The sequence below is a fragment of the Lithobates pipiens genome, unplaced genomic scaffold (genome assembly GCF_037356315.1).
Source record: "Lithobates pipiens isolate NorthernLeopardFrog02 unplaced genomic scaffold, aLitPip1_a1.2 Scaffold_27, whole genome shotgun sequence".
Lineage (NCBI taxonomy): Eukaryota > Metazoa > Chordata > Amphibia > Anura > Ranidae > Lithobates > Lithobates pipiens.
The window spans coordinates 102,770,322-102,788,037 of record NW_027507788.1 but is presented as its reverse complement, the minus strand read 5'-3'; the positions used below and the strand labels follow the sequence as shown (position 1 = coordinate 102,788,037).

At 40.1% G+C, this 17,716-nt stretch overlaps 1 protein-coding gene across 1 annotated transcript in view; it reads left to right on the top strand.

Annotated features, from left to right (window-relative positions):
* Positions 1–12,387, top strand: part of LOC143934033 (ras-interacting protein 1-like) — a 104,749-nt gene extending 92,362 nt beyond the window's left edge. The window contains 1 exon segment of the mRNA XM_077457280.1: positions 5,056–12,387. Within this exon segment, the coding sequence (XP_077313406.1) occupies positions 5,056–5,255 (200 nt within the window). The 3' untranslated portion in view covers positions 5,256–12,387.
* Positions 12,388–17,716: the final 5,329 nt, after the last annotated feature.

Below are 17,716 nucleotides of genomic sequence, written 5' to 3'. Positions count from 1 at the left end.
TAGAATATTATTATTATTCAGGATTTATATAACACCAACAGTTTGTGCAGCGTTTACAACATGAGGTCAGACAGTACAGTTACAATGCAGTTCAATACAGGAGGAAACAGAGGGCCCTGCTCATTAGAGCTTACAATCTAGGAGTAGAATATACACTATTTATCCCCACCCTCTGGATGCGCTCATGTAACCAGTTTTTATCCAGGTACATACACTATTGTTGATGCCAACAGATCTCAATTTGTAAATTAAGCGTTTATGGGGAACTGTATCGAATGCTTTGGTGAAATCCAGATATACCACATCCACAGACCTTCCTCCATCTAGATGACAACTCACTTCCTTATAGAATGTTAACAGGCTGGTCTGGCAAGAACAATATTTCATAGATCCATACTGGTTACTACTAATGAAACTGTTTTCATATGCAAATTATTGGATATGGTCACTTATCATCTCCTCCAATAGTTTACATACTATTAATGTTAGGCTGACTGGTCTGTATTTCCCAGGTATATATTTTGGCCCTATTAGGAAAATTGGTACCACGTTAGCTTTTTAAAAATCAGCTGGTGACATTCCAGTCACTTAGCTGTCCTTAAAAATTGAGAATAATGGTCTATCAATAACCTGGCTAAGTTCTTTGAGGACTCTCAGGTGTAAGCCATCTGCTCCTGGTGATTTATTCACATTAAGTTTGTTAAGTCTTTTTTTGAAAGCTGGCTTCTGTTAGCCACAAAGACACATTCTGTGCAGTGTTACTAGCAATACAGTCTTGTTTATTATACCCCTCCTCTTCTTTTGTAAAAACTGAGGAGAAGAATGTGTGTACAGTTGCCTTCTCCTTGTCACTTGTAACTAACTTCCCCTGATTATCCTTTATGGGATCAATTTGCTCTGACCTCACCTTTTTACTATTAATATATTTAAAACGTTTAAGGAGGCTTTCTTTTCACTCTTCTCTGCTATGTGTCTCGTGTGGGCTAATTTGGCTGCCCTAATCATGCTCTTACATTTACTATTGTATTCTTTGTAGTTTTGGATGCTGATTTTTTGAGGACAGTTTTTTTTTATCATTAACCTAGAATTTTGCCACCCACGTTTAACCTTAGTTCTGTTATATTTGTTGCCCATTGGAATGCACTGGCTAATGCCATTATTTAATACTGTATGGGCTTGTGAAAAAAAAATGTATACTCCCCTAGATGGATGTAGCATTGATCCAATGCTGCATCTGCCCCTGCTAGCTCTAAAATGGAAAACCCAGCGCTCAAAGAGCACTGATTCTCAGCATTCAGTGAGTAGAGAGCCGGTGACGGTCAGTCACCAGCTCTTTGCTCTACCCCTTCAGTGCTCACTGGAGTCCTGGGCTGCGGAGGGGGCGGGAGCCGGCTGTCTCCATCTCCCAGCAGCTCATTGGGAGGCTGAGCCAGCTGCCGGTCCAGGCATGTGCGTGAATCCTGACTTTAAGGCCCCTTTCACACTGGGGCGGTGCGGCTGTCAGCGGTAAAGCGCCGCTTTACCGTCGTTTTAGCGGCGGTCTGCGGGCGCTAGCGGGACGGTTTTAACCCCCACTAGCGGCCAAAAAAGGGTTAAAACCGCCCGCAAAGCGCCGCTGCAGCGGCGCTTTGCCAGCGGTATTGCCGCGCTGTCCCATTGATTTCAATGGGTAGGAGTGGTTTAGGAGCGGTGAATACACCGCTCCTTCACTGCTCCAAAGATGCGGCTAGCAGGACTTTTTTCACCGTCCTGCCAGCGCACCGCTCCAGTGTGAAAGCCCACTGGCTTTCGCACTGGAGTGAAAGGGGCTGTTTTTTTCAGGCGCTACACAGGCGCTATTTTTAGCGCTGTAACGCCTGAAAACCGCCCCAGTGTGAAAGGGGCCTAAAGCATTATTTTTAGTTGGGGCATCCACCAATTGACACATGGAACTGTCATGTAAGACGTTTAAAGTGCCTCATGATAATATTGCCCTGCCTCAACGCTATAACTGCCTTTGAGAGAAGATTGGTTTCTTCTTCATCCTTTAGTATCCTGTAGCATGCACCCACTATTCATTTCCTGTTTCTTTTTTCCCTTTGAAGCTCCAGCCACAATGATTCCACCTTGCCCCGTTAGCAATGTCATCCTTCATTTTTTACTAGCAAATCATTCTTGACACAGACCTCTCCCCCCTCTTCTAGTTTCCCTGTCCCTCCAATAGTGAATACAACAGTGAATACCCCTGGACAGTTGAGAGCCAGTCATGTAAGCTTCTGATACTCCCACAAAATTGAAATTCTTATTTATCAGCAGTTCCAGTTTCTCCTTCAATTTAACTAAACTTCTAGCGTTTGTGAACATGCCTTTTCATTTTGTATGAGCAGATTATTTTCTCTTTGTTTGTTCTGAGACTGCAATAGGATCTCGTCAATCTACCTTGGTTTTAGATACTCTAGTTGCACTACCAATATTGCTCCCCATAGCACCCCCTGACCTTCGCTCACTGCCGGCTAATTCCTCTAAAATTCCTCTAATTCTTCTAAAAATTCCTCTAACCAATATGTACCTTGACAGCTGTGTCCTCTCCAGCCCCACCCAACAATCTGTCCATCTGATCTACAATGTTCCAAACCCGAGCCCCCAGTAAACAATATACTGTTCGGTGATCACTGACTTTGTGACAGATTGCCCTATCTGTTCTTCTAATAATTACTGTAAGTCCCCTACCACCAAGATTTGTCTATCCTTTTCTGTAATCTTGCCCCCATCTCATTGGAGGAGTTGTTCCCCTGGCAGCAAGAGGGGTAGCTCTGCTCCAGTAATGGCACTGCTTGATTGATATCCCCAACTTCATGCAAAATGGCATACTGATTGGGCTGTGCCAGCTCTGGACTGTCCTCTCAAATGCTTTTCTTTCTACCGTGTCTTCTATCTGTCACCCAACTAACCTTCTCTGGAGCTGCATTTCCATATCTGCACCCACCTCTATACTGGATGCTGCCAGCGCCTGACGGCTTCAGTCCAAACTCCCTATCAGGTTGGTGATGCTTCACAATGTTGCCAGCTGCCTCCTTAGATTAAGAATCTGGGTTTCCAAGGTAACAAATTGCTCACATTTTGCGCAGCTGTATTCACCCTAAAATGGTTGTTCAAGGAACATATACAGTGCCTTGCGAAAGTATACGGCCGCCTTGAACTTTTCAACCTTTTGCCACATTTCAGGCTTCAAACATAAAGATATAAAATGTTTATTTTTTGTGAAGAAACACCAACAAGTGGGACACAATAGTGAAGTGGAATGAAATCTATTGGATTTTTGAAACTTTTTTAACTAATAAAAAAATGAAAAGTGGGGCGTGCAAAATTATTCGGCCCCCTTGCGTTAATACTTTGTAGAGCCACCTTTTGCTGCGATTACAGCTGCAAGTCGCTTGGGGTATGTCTCTATCAGTTTTGCACATCGAGAGACTGAAATTCTTGCCCATTCTTCCTTGCAAAACAGCTCGAGCTCAGTGAGGTTGGATGGAGAGCGTTTGTGAACAGCAGTTTTCAGCTCTTTCCACAGATTCTCGATTGGATTCAGGTCTGGACTTTGACTTGGCCATTCTAACACCTGGATACGTTTATTTGTGAAGCATTCCGTTGTAGATTTTGCTGTGTTTGGGATCATTGTCTTGTTGGAAGATAAATCTCCGTCCCAGTTTCAGGTCTTTTGCAGACTCCAACAGGTTTTCATCCAGAATGGTCCTGTATTTGGCTGCATCCATCTTCCCCTCAATTTTAACCATCTTCCCTGTCCCTGCTGAAGAAAAGGAGGCCCAAACCATGATGCTGCCACCACCATGTTTGACAGTGGGGATGGTGTGTTGAGGGTGATGAGCTGTGTTGCTTTTACGCCACACATATCGTTTTGCATTATGGGCAAAAAGTTCGATTTTGGTTTCATCTGACCAGAGCACCTTCTTCCACATGTTTGGTGTGTCTCCCAGGTGGCTTGTGGCAAACTTTAGACGAGACTTTTTATGGATATCTTTGAGAAATGGCTTTCTTCTTGTCACTCTTTCTTCCAGAAAGGCCAGATTTGTGCAGTGTACGACTGATTGTTGTCCTATGGACAGACTCTCCAACCTCAGCTGTAGTTCTCTTCAGTTTATCCAGAGTGATCATGGGCCTCTTGGCTGCATCTCTGATCAGTCTTCTCCTTGTCTGAGCTGAAATTTTAGAGGGACGGCCAGGTCTTGGTAGATTTGCAGTGGTCTGATACGCCTTCCATTTCAAAATGATCGCTTGCACAGTGCTCCTTGGGATGTTTAAAGCTTGGGAAATCTTTTTGTATCCAAATCCGGCTTTAAACGTATCCACAACAGTATTACGGACCTGCCTGGTGTGTTCCTTGGTCTTCATGATGCTCTCTGCGCTTTCAACAGAACCCTGAGACTATCACAGAGCAGGTGCATTTATACAGAGACTTGATTACACACAGGTGGATTCTATTTATCACCATCAGTCATTTAGGACAACATTGGATCATTCAGAGATCCTCGCTGAACTTCTGGAGTGAGTTTGCTGCACTGAAAGTAAAGGGGCCGAATCATTTTGCACGCACCACTTTTCAGTTTTTTATTTGCTAAAAAAGTTTAAATTATCCAATAGATTTCGTTCCACTTCACAATTGTGTCCCACTTGTTGGTGATTCTTTACAAAAAATAAAATTTTTATATCTTTATGTTTGAAGCCTGAAATGTGGCAAAAGGTTGAAAAGTTCAAGGGGGCCAAATACTTTCGCAAGACACTGTACATGGCGCAGGATGTGCACTGAATTGCACATCATTCCCAATGGACATGCTACCCACTAATCTAATGGGGATAATCCAGGAAAGATTAGGAATTATATTTTATACAATTTAGTGTTAATCTTCATTCCTAACTTTATTTTAATCTGAGCACTCGTTTCTCTAACTGTTTGGGATCTCCTGTTCACTGTTGCATTTCCCTTCAGAACATTACAATGTATCTATTGTAGCTTTACTATCTATTGTAAAAACTTTTCCTGACTCCATTCTTTGTTCGCAGCAGATATCTTTGAGAGTTTCACGGATCATCCTCCACTTATCCTGCCCTGTGACAACTTCCGCATGCAGCTATCACAGCCATTAACCGATGATGCCTTCCACAAGCAGCTATGTCATCTCCGATATTTTGTATGGGACCTGGAGCAGAAATCCTTGCCGGCTAACCAGAGGGCCCTGTACAGGGTGGACACCAGTCAGTAGAACATCACTATGAATGAAAATTAAGTCAACGGACGATGTAGAGCCTAATGTATTGCTTGAACTGTGTTTGCCTGTGTCACAGAACATTTTTTAGACTGCCCAGGGATAAGTGTTAAAAAGGTATAAGACTCCAACTGCTGAACTTAAAAAGGTAAACCTAAAGGGAAACTCAGATATCAATATTTCTTTATATTTAACCAAAATATTAAATGCACATAAAATTATATTATTTGTTCAAGTCGTTCCACATATGAAAGATCAGCAAATGTATTCATAGCATGCACAACATTCAGTAGGTATTGCCACTGGTCATTCTTACAAATCCGCTAAATTATGACAGCCTTCTATAGTAAAACATATTTGATGTAGAATGCAATCAGTTACAAAACACTGCAGGCTCCACATCATAACCTGCCTTTTATGATAGAAAGTGTAATATGCAAGTGCGGTGTGGAGTAAACACTGCAGTGTTCAGCAGATAAAGATATCGGCTCTCCATTTTAAATGGGCCCCTTATCGTGGCATTACATATTTAGTTGACTTATGTTTTCTTCAATCTTCTTCATAATGTTTCCAATACATATGTGGGTCTAGAACATATGCAAAGAATACCTAATTACATTCTTTCCACTGATAAGTGAACAGTCACAGTCACAAAGATTTTGGAATATGTCTTTGTGTAAGTGGTCTGATTATCAGCATAAGCATTGTCTAAAAAGTTGACACTGTTTGATTTTCTCAGGATAAGTATGGCCAACCTAAGTAATTGCACAATACATTTAAAGAATTCTGATTGGCTTATTAAATAAGGCAACGAAGACAGTGACCCAAACTTGCCAATCAAGTGTAATTTATTATATCATTCAGCTCAGTAAACAGTAACATCTGATTATTGCTGCCACAGACCTCCTAAAGTACTATCTGTATGGCTATTGTTTTGAGACTATTTTCTGTACTTTCTTAGCCACTTTTTCGGAAACAAGTATGCAGATCTGCAAAGTCAGAGAAACTTGAATACCTGTTTTGGTCAGAAATCTATAAGGGCAGAAGGTCAGGAAAAAGAGCCTGTGTTTCTCAATGTTTGTTGTATGAAATGAATACATTTTAAAGGCATGGTCTACTGTCCGCTTTGCTCTACTATCCCTTCATTATTTATATGTCTGTTTTACTTGGTGTATAATTTTGAGCTCACTAACATTTGCCTTCCATTAAAAGTTCTGAAAGATAGGACATAAAGGACTACTTTAATTTCACATAAACATTTTAGTGTGCAATTTTTTTATCTTTAGTTACAGGTATATGTGTTTTTTTTTACACCTTGTGAAAATAGAATCTACCATTCTATTGTCTAGAATACTACCATGTGATGTAATATGTTCATAGGTTGGTACCAAGTCTATTCAAAATACAAAATACAGGCTAAATCTATACTACTAGCCCTCCCGCTCCCAACAAATCTACTGCTGACGACCAGACCATCCCCGTGGACCTCCCTTCTTTCCTATTCCTCACTCTCTTTTTTTCTCCCTCCATTCTAACTACGGAGCTTTCTTCCTAAACTGATGACATAGACTCCTTCCTCTCTAACTAAACTATTCATAACTGTTCTCAAACAATTTTGCCTTGTTTATACCCTTATTACATGTAACCCTATTCTGTTGAACATCTATGTGTTTTTATAAGACCGTCTTGTCACTTACTAGATCACTTCTGTCTTTCTTACACCATTTTTGTTTACTGTTATATGATATAAAAACCCAATACATTTCTTTACCAGGAAATCTATACTACTACTACTACTAGTAACTGGACCTAAATGTGTGTTATGTGGCGTACATACGACCGGACTTTCCAGCAGACTAGGTCCGAAGGGATTAGTCTGTCGGACAATCCAATCGTGTGTGGGCTAGTCCGTAAATTTTTTGAAAAAATACCGACCTAGAAATAGAACATGTTTCAAATCTATCCAACAGACTAAAATCGGGAAAACTGTTTGTCTGTGTGCTGGTCTGACGGATCAAATATGACGCAAGGGAAGCTATTAGCTACTGGCTATTGAACTTCCTTGTTTAATCCCGTTTGCATCATCGCATTCAAAACTAACGGACTTAGTCCGTTCATGTGTGGCCAAGTCCATTCATTCAGAAAGTCAGTCGGGAAGACCGGCGGACATAGTCTGCCGGAAAGTCCGGTCGTGTGTAAGCGGCAAAAGGCACATTGGGAGGTATGTGGTCTAAGGCATATGCCTAAATTACCTAAAGCTGACCATACGTGGAGTGAATTTTGTCTTGTTCTGGATAATCCAAGTAGAATTTGAGCTTTGCTTGGCTCTGTCAGCAGTCTCCCACTCGACATCCCTCAATCTGAAATTCAAAAGTTGGGTGGAAAATTGTCAACTGAGCAGGGGCTGCATTCAGTCAGATATGGGTATGTTTGGGTATTCTGACAGCTGCGGATGTCAACAGTGGATATTCCTCCACCCAAGCCATGTAGCATGTATAGAACATAGATAGGATTAATTAAGCTTAGAGTATATGGCAGGGATATGCAATTAGCAGACCTCCAGCTGTTGCAGAACTACAAGTCTCATGAGGCATAACAAAACTCTGACAGCCACAAGCATGACACCCACAGGCAGAGGCATGATGGGACTTGTAGTTTTGCAACAGCCGGAGGTCCGTTAATTGCATATCTCTGGTATATGGCAAGCTTTAGGATGCTTTGATTTACACATCCACCCCTGAACCTATTGTGCTGGTTTAATTAAAGAAGTTATAACAAATGTTATTCCTCATAATGGCCATTATTTTCAGAAAAGGTGGCTAATAAAAGCTGAAATTTAGTTACATGGCTAAAAGTAACAATGGTTATGGTAATAAAAACAGTGCAACAGTTATAGTGCTAGTAGTAGTTGCTCTCAATTGACTAGTTCTGTAATGTTAAAGATTTGCTGCCACTCATCCAAGTGGCATCCTTGGTTTTAATGAGTGTCAGGAACATACCCCAGTATTTATATCCACACAAGAAACTTGATCGCTTTCATCCATCACCATGGAGTGTGCCTGGGCAGGTGCTGTACAAGAATATGTTGGGAGATGTTAAAATCATATCTGCCTTGACACAGTTTATTGGGGTTGATTATACTATAGACTAAAGGCTTTTCACTTTGCAAAAGAAGATGTATGGGATTCATGGTGGTGAATGCATAGTGGACTCATGCTTGGTGAATAAGGTGAAGCTCTGCTAGCTTCCAGTATCCAATTATGTGCAAGCAAAAATGCTGGTTATTTACCCACATGATTGGGTACTCCTTGCAAAGTGAAATTTCACCACATCCACTGAGCTCCGAGAGCAATCCTCATACAAATACGAATAAATACGACTGAGTTACCTATATGGCTACCAATACTGGGGCATATTTCTGATCAGTGACGGCTGGTGCTCAAAATATTTGGGGGGAATGCAACAAACTGAAAAAGTCTGAAAGAAAAACATCAGTTGCAGCCTCACTGTGCCCATCAAACGCAGCCACTGTGCCCCATCAAAAGCTGCCACTGTGCCCCATCAAAAGCTGCCACTGTGCCCCATCAAAAGCTGCCACTGTGCCCCATCAAAAGCTGCCACTGTGCCCCATCAAACACCGCCACTGTGTCCCATCAAACGCCGCCACTGTGCCCCATCAAACGCCGCCACTGTGCCCCATCAAACGCCGCCACTGTGCCCCATCAAACGCCGCCACTGTGCCCCATCAAACGCCGCCACTGTGCCCCATCAAACTCCGCCACTGTGCCCCATCAAACGCCGCCACTGTGCCCCATCAAACACCACCACTCTGCCCCTTTAAACGCTGCCACTGTGCCCCTTTAAATGCTGTCACTGTGTCCCATCAAACGCTGCCACTGTGCCCCATCAAACGCTGCCACTGTGCCCCATCAAACTCTGCCACTGTGCCCCATCAAACTCTGCCACTGTGCCCCATCAAACTCTGCCACTGTGTCCCATCAAACGCTGCCACTGTGTCCCATCAAACGCTGCCACTGTGCCCCATCAAATGCTGCCACTGTGACCATCGAATAGTGCCACTGGGCCCATCAAAAGTTGCCAATGTGACCCTGCCCGCTCGCCGTCTGTCCAGCACTTACCCTGTCTCGATGGTGGGTCAGGCAGCAGGTGAAGGCGGCGAGCGGCAGGACCTTGCAGCAGGTCAGATAGTGGTTGCTGTGTCCTCTGTGCATCTCCTCCCCTCCTCCGGATCGGCTCTAATCAGGTGCTTCAAAAATACACCCCCGCCACTGTAATTCAGCTGCCCGGCATCTGAAAAGGGGCTGGACGCTTCAGATTCACATTTGAGCTGAGGAGGCTACTAAGATGAATATCATAAAGTCATCAACATTCAACATTAGAGAACAACCCAGTTGAATGTGACTAACAGCTACCAGCTATGCAACCACCAGGATAAATTAGAACAGTCTAAAACATGTGTTGTAGCTTAGTAAATGGGGCCACCTGCTGCTTAAAGTGAATGCAAACCCTAACAACAAATTTATTTTTTATTTGATCTGGTAAATATTTCATACCATTGTTACATCTGCTTGATGAGCATAAAAAAAAAAACTACCCGTTGATTTTGTCAGAAATTTTTAGAGCTGTCCTGTGTCCTTACAACATGTTCTGTGTTATCTCCAAGAACTATATAGCCCTTTCTTTTATTATGTTGGACTACAAGTCAATTAGTCCCTATCTTGTGGATTAGAAGACAAGGGTAGTTTAACAAAAGACAATAGGCAGGGCTGACATTGCTTGTCTAGAAAAATACTGTGTGTTGTCAGTCCACAATAAGAAATAGAACAGAGTGAAGTGCATTTGTGGCCAATGTTTCCAGAGTCATTAAAGCTATAAAGCATGAGCAAATGTGCATGTATTGGAGAGATGTACTTTGTTAGTGTTTTCTTTTATTTTCCCCTGGCGTACAATTTAGTTACTGCCTGTTATTCTGAGCAAAGAATTACCATGATATACTGTATTTTAAATGTGCTCACACTCACATATACTATAGCAGTGATCACTTCTGCATGTATAGCATTTTTACAGAATCCTTATAATGACTTTTTTTCTGTTGGCAGGGGGAGCATACTGTACAAAAGCATTTTTGGATCCGTAACTACTTATGAATTTAAAACAAGTTAATTTTCTCATTAACCTGCACTGTTTTTCCCCTAATCTCTTCTTTGTAATGTGCATTGCTAGAAAAGTAGTTAAGGTACATTTTGGCATCTAAGTGATACTGAATTTATTATAATTTTATTTATATAGTTATTTGCCATTTTGTGTTGCTTTTCCTTGATATTTTTCATTTTGATATAAATTTTTAAATGACTTAAAGGGTCATAGTTTTCTTCTGTATAGATGTCACATCCACCAAATTCTCATACCCTTTAAGGACTCCAGTGGCAGGATCTCAGCATTTTTTGCTGCTGCAACCCGCAGGGCTAAAAAAAGTCAGTCTGTTTTCCAGACCACCATCATCCAAATAAAAAAAACCTGACTCTTTAACCTGATTTTCCATAATGTAAAGTGAAAAGAGAAACACACTAATTGACTGTTTTTTTTTAAGGTATAACTAAAGCCAAAGCTTTTTTTCCTTTTTGGATCAATAGGGGAAGATTTTAAATCAACTGTTATCTTTTTGTCATCTGTGTCTCTCTTGATATTTCCCTTCACTTCCTGTCCTGCACACTCAACAGGAAGTGAGAGGATATATTTCCTCTTGGCTGGCAAGAAACATGTGTCTCGTCACTCTCATTCCTCTTGACATTGGTGATCAGGTCAATTAGAAAGAAAGAATCTCCTTAAGGGGGACACAGACATTGTTAATAAAACTTTGACATTTGTGTTTTAACTCTTCATCACTTTATCCAAATCTAAAAAAAAAGTTTTGCCATTAGGTATAATTCAATAATGACACCAGCGCAGTTATCCTATACAATCATATTCATTTTTAGTTTTACAGTTTTTTTTCTAAGCCATACTGATGAAAAGACTGTGTTTCTTTTTGTTTGAATGACAGCTCCTTGCAAATAACACTTTTATCTATTAAAGCGGACCTTCAGTCATTTTTTCATCTTTCCATCTATTAAATATTCTGCCCTTGTTGTTTTAACTTTGGACAGTAAAATGTTTTTTTTTTCTGCCAGTAAATACCTTATACAGCCCGTTTCTTTTCTGGTAAAAGGTCTAGGCTTATGACATCATGCACAACTCTCTCTCTCACTCTCATGAGAATTTGCCAGGGGGGGGGTGATAAGTGATAAGAGGGCCAATGAGAGCTGGAGGTGTGACTCCTTGTGTCTGTGTAAATCCAGGAAGTGAACAGGAAGCAGCTTCAGCTGCCCACAGTTAAAATGGCTGCAGCCAGACTCAGTGGAGGGAGATTTCTGCAGCATTTTTGGCAAGTACAGAATCACAGTGTATATAAAAAAATATGCAAATATGGTTGGAGGGAAACTTCAGAATGGCAAAGATGTTTTTATTACAAATTATGTGAGCAGACCGCAGTTCCTCTTTAAAACAAAACAATAATCAGCTTAAATTCTAGTTTTTAAAAACAAATCCTAATGCACAAATGTTCACCTATTAGTCGGCAAGGCTGCCCATCACATTAAAGGACCAACAGTAAGGTATGGGTGGTGGGAGGGGTGTGGCCAACCATGACTTTACAGTTAAAGTCAAAATTAGCAAATAGGTTTAACAGGCAACATCTCTGAACCTACTCATCATTCTGACGTGATATTGTGACATGCAGTTATCACTGACGGTAACCTCTGATTGTGTATATTTTGACATGCGCTCAGTATGAATTAATCAGGTTTGTGACAGGTTTTCCTCCATTAGTGTGAATAAATATAATAGCTTGATTTATAGCTGGATGGGATTATCATAATAAGCATATGTATAGCCACATAACCAGAGGTTAAAAATGTGTTTGTTTTTTTTTTATGTTTAAAGCTTTGTATGATCTATTGACTGAACAAGGTGAATATTTTTGTAAGATTTGAAAAATAAATATTATAACTGAAAAATGAAAAATAGTTGTTTGAAAGCATTGTGTTAAAATAAAGCAATATAAAATTGATCTTTATGTGTGTTAATTTATTATTACAGCTTTCTGAAAAGAAATAGAATATATTTTATTTTTTATTAGAATATGCAACAGACTCAATCAAACCAACCATTGCAGATAATAATACTACAAATCTGTGAATTTGTTAGGGAGCTTGGATCCCTAGTATGTAATTCTTGCATTTTTGTTGTTCAGTCATTTGGTTGTGTCCGACTCTTCATAACCTCATGGATCATAGTGCGCCAGGCCTTTCTGTCCACCACTGCCTCCTGGAGCTTGCTTAACTTCATGTTCATTGTTTTGATGATGCTATCTATCCATCTTTTTTTCTGTTGTCCTCTTCTCCTTTTTCTTTCCATGTTTCCCAGCATCAGTATCTTTTCCAGTTTGTCCTCTCTTTGCGTTAGGTGGCCAATATATTCAAGTTTCACCTTCAGGGTCTGTCCTTCCAGTGAATATTCAGGGTTGATTTCCTTTAAGAGTGACTGGTTTGATCTTCTCGCTGCCCAAGGGACTTTTAAGAGTCTTCTCCAACACCATAGTTCAAAAGCATCAATTCCTCGGCATTCAGCCTTCTTTATGGTCCAACATTCACATACATTCACATAAAACTTGAATACTTGTACATAATTCCCTGTCTTTAGCCTACATATTGTATATAACTACCCTTTTGTTGCCCAAATTTTGGGATAATAATCTGTTGTTGTTTTTAAATCGCCCCACACTGAGCTGCTGGTGCTGATGCAAGGGAAGGGGGTGCCATTAATTCACGCATCTGCTAAAGTGCAGTATGTTTCTCTGTTGGTCTGGAACACACATTCCCCAGCCACAGAGATGTAAACCTACCCTTAATTAAAAAAAAACTTTTTTTAGACTATATAATTATAATCCCGTATTAGTATGTCCTTAGTGGCCGCCACAGGGCATGCGTGCGGTGCTGCATGGCGGGGGACCCGATGTTTACACACACAAATTCCCATGCTGGCACTTGTGCATGCGATTGCGCCCACCGGCCACATGTGATCGCGTGCACGAGCGCCAGCATGGGGATTTGTGTGTGTAAACACACAAATCCCTGTGCTGTCAGGGCAGAGGAAACATGTTGTTTGTTCCTACTAAGTAGTAACAGTGATATGTCTCCTCACCTAGTAAGTCACATCTCCATACAGTTAGAACACACTGAGGAAACACACGTTTAACCCCTTGATTGCCCTCTAGTGTTAACCTCTTCCCTGCCAGTGACATTTACACAGTAATCGGTGCATTTTTATAGCACGGATCGCTGTATAAATGCCAATGGTCCCAAAAATGTGTCAAAAGTGTGCCATCTGTCTGCCGCAATGTTGCAGTACCGCTAAAAATCACCGCCATTACTAGTAATAAAATAAATAAATAATAAAAATTCCGTAAATCTTTCCCATAGTTTGTAGATGCTATAACTTTTGCGCAAACCAATCAATATATACTTATTGTTATTTTTTTTTAACCAAAAATATGTAGAAGAATATATATTGGCCTAAAGTGATTTATTTATTTAAATTGGGGGATATATATTAAAAGTAAAAAATATTGTATTTTTTTTTAAATTGTCGCTCTTTTTTTGTTTATAGTGCAACAAGAGGGTTAACTTGCAAGTAAGTTGCTATGGGTATGGCAACCAGCCATTGGCATGCTACCTGAATAGGTGATGGGTTCCCTGGTAGTGAAGGGGTTCGATGTTAAGTTACATCAAAGTTAAGGACATCTATACCCGGTCACTTCGTACGCAACAAAAAGGGTTAAGTGGAACACGCATGAGGTCTGCGCTATGTGCTCAGCATGACCCAATTCTGTTACTGGCTGTTAGGTAACCGAGGTACTGTGACTGGTGAAGTGGGTATAGGCTCTGTATGTCCCTCCTAATGCAGCACATACAGTAGATATAGAAAATAATCACCCCCTTTAAAATAATCAAATGTTGCTTTTCAGCTTGTAGTGAAGACAGACACAGTTTTTGTTTTATACAGCTGTATTTACTAGTGAAATCTATAACAACATGTCAGAAAAAATAAAAAACAGAATCACTGATTGGAAAGGATCCCCCCTATGTCAGTATTTAGTTGAACCACCTTTTGCTTTAATTCCAGGCTTTAGTTTGTTGGGACATGTCTCTACTAACTTTGCAATATTTTCCCACTCTTTGCAGAACTGCTCAAGTTCAGTTAAATTTTATGGTGATCATTTGTGGACTCCAGTCTTCAAGTCATTCCACAGATTTTCAATTGGGTTTAAGTCTGAGCATTGACTAAAGCCCCATACACACTAGCAGATTTTCTGCTGATTTTTGTCTTCAGATTTACCAAAACCATGTAGTGCAAGGGCCTGCCTGATTGCATACAAATTGAAACTCCTAAGGATTGACCACATATTATATGATTTTGGTAGATCTGAAGACAAAAATCAGCAGAAAATCTGATAGTGTGTATGGTTCTTAAGCCATGCAAGGACATTCACCTTTTCCTCCTTCAACCTGTGTGGTAATTTTTGCTGTGTGCTTTGGGTCGTTGTCATGTTGATAGGTAAACCTTCTTCCCATTGACAACTTTCTAGCAGAGGGCAGCAGATTTTCCTCAAGAATTTAACAGTATTTTGCCCCATCCATTTTTCTTCTATCCTGACAAGTGCTCCAGTCCCTGCTGCGGAGAAACACCCCCTTGACAAGATATTACCACCACCATGCACTGTTGGAATGGTGTTATTTGAACGATGAGCTATAATGGCTTTTCAACAGACATGTTGTTTGGTGTTGAGGTCAAATAATTGAATTTTAGTCTCATCTGACCACCTTAAACGCACGATGAAGATTCTGAGGCCACATGGAAAAAGGTGTTATGGTCAGATGAGACTAAACTATAATTATTTGGCCTCAAACAGATTTGTTTCCTTTACATCTCAGATGTACAATAAAACATCCCCTAGGCTTTTTCCAGAGCAAATGGGTGGCAGGGAGGCAAAAAAAGAAAATGATAGGCATAATATGCCAATGACCATTCTATAAAGTTGCCAGAAATTACCAAGCCTATATAATATGAAATATTACATACGACTGAAATATTTAATAAATGTATTTAGCAAGGACTGATACTAGTCCACAACATTGCATAATGGAGTAAAGTTTATTTTTGATGTTGATTTACAGTATATGCATTAAACAACCATATATATATATATATATATATGTTTTATATCTTTTGAAATTGCAGGGTTACAGAATATGTCCACCATTCTTTTGTATATAATTGTTATAATATAAAGTCAAGCTACTGGCACTCTTGGTTGTGAGTTTGTGTCAATTGAACCTGTGTGCTTTAGCAAAATAGAACATATCCTTGCAGAGCTAATAGGGTTATCACCGAATAAGAAAGTGCTTTCATAATGTCATCAGCCATTTCGGGCTGGGAATTGTCAGAGAGACGGCGCTATCATAAGAGTATAATAACTTTTGCCCTGAAAGAATGCATGCTACTAATATCTCTAGATTAGCTAGTACGTATTTGTTAAAAAAACAGACAAACTCTGATGACAGCACTGTCTCTCTAGATATCTAAGTACAATTCAGAATTATGTTGTGCATGAACTACAACACATGAACCACAAGGGAGCGCCAAGCCACCCATTTACTGTGAAAAAATACAACACTGCCTTCTTAAAACAGAAAATCTTCATCACAATTACAAAACGTAAATTAACATAAAAGGAATTTATTTGTAACAGTTGTAATAATTTAAATCATTCTTATATGCCAAAGTGTCAAAAGAATGCTATAGTTAGTGCTTGTAGCATGTTAACCTTTGAGGAAAGCAGAATGTTAAACTAAAGACAGTTTTTGGATTATTTAATACAGATGTAATGTTTAAAAACATATTTCCGTATGCTTGCCAAAGAAACCTGATTTGTTTTGAAAGCTTGCTTATATTAGCTTGTTAATGGTAATGTTTTAACCCTAAGCTTTCTGCTTTAATAATTAAACAGAACTGGCACCCTAGAGATGTATAAAACAGCCAACAATTGCTTCTTGTGGCAAAATGTAATAGGTAAAAATATGTGCGGATGTAACCTTGTTGTAAAATCCATCCTAAAACGCACAATATAATCAAAACAACTAACTCTACACCAACCTACTCTAACACTTTTTTCCCCAATACTTAAATTCAAAGCAACACACGGTAAGTACAGAAACCCTACCCTAATGCCCTGTACACAAGGTCGGATTTTCTGACAGAAAAGGTCTGATCGGATTATGTTGTCGGGCTCTATCAGACTTTTTCCGCCGAAAATCCATGATCTGACTTTTTCAGATCGTTTGTAGAGAATTCCGATGGACAAAGTGCCACGCATACTCAGATTTAATTGAGACCAAAGCTATTGGCTACTAGCCTCTATGTAGTCCCGTCGTCCGTAACGAACGTCACCTTGTTCCGAACGATCGGATTTTCCGACAACTTTGTCCGACCATGTGTATGCAAGACAATTTTGGCACAAAATCCATCGGAAAAAATCCGAAGGATTTTGTTGTCGGAATGTCCGGCCGTGTGTACAAGGCTTAACAATTAACCTAACCATACAATTTTACGTCTAACCGAACATTTAACACTTAAAACTGAAGTGTAGGTATGGATGTTTTTCCAGCTTGAACCAATGTTCAACATACATATGGGATGTGGCTAAAAAGTTTGGTGAATGGTATTCAATCAAAACAGAAGATACAAACAAATTTCCCTTATTGGCCTTCAAAATAATCGCCATCCTTCACAATACTTTTGGCAACGTTCATAAAGCTTCTGGAAATTGACCTGGTCTTGGCCACCATGTTGCAGCTCAGTTTCAGGGTCTTGGAAATCTTCTTATAGCCTAAGCCATCTTTATGCAAAGCAACAATTCTTTTTCCAGATCGTCAGAGAGTTCTTTGAAATAAGATGTGGAACTTTCAGTGACCAGTATGAGAGAGTGAGAGCGATAACACCAATTTTAACACACCTGCTCCCCATTCACACCTGAGATCTTGTAACACTAACAAGTCACATGACACCGGAGAGGGAAAATGGCTAATTGGGCCCAATCTGGACATTTTTACTCAGGGGTGTACTCACTTTTGTTGCCAGCGGTTTAGAATTTAATGTCTGCGTGTTGAGTTATTTTGAGGAGACAGCAAATTTACACTATTATACAAACTGTACACTCACTACTTTACATTGTTATTTCTTCAGTGTTGTCACATGAAAATATATAATACAATATTTACAAAAATGTGAGGGGGGGGGTACTCACTTTTGTGACATACTTTATATAGACTTTTATCATT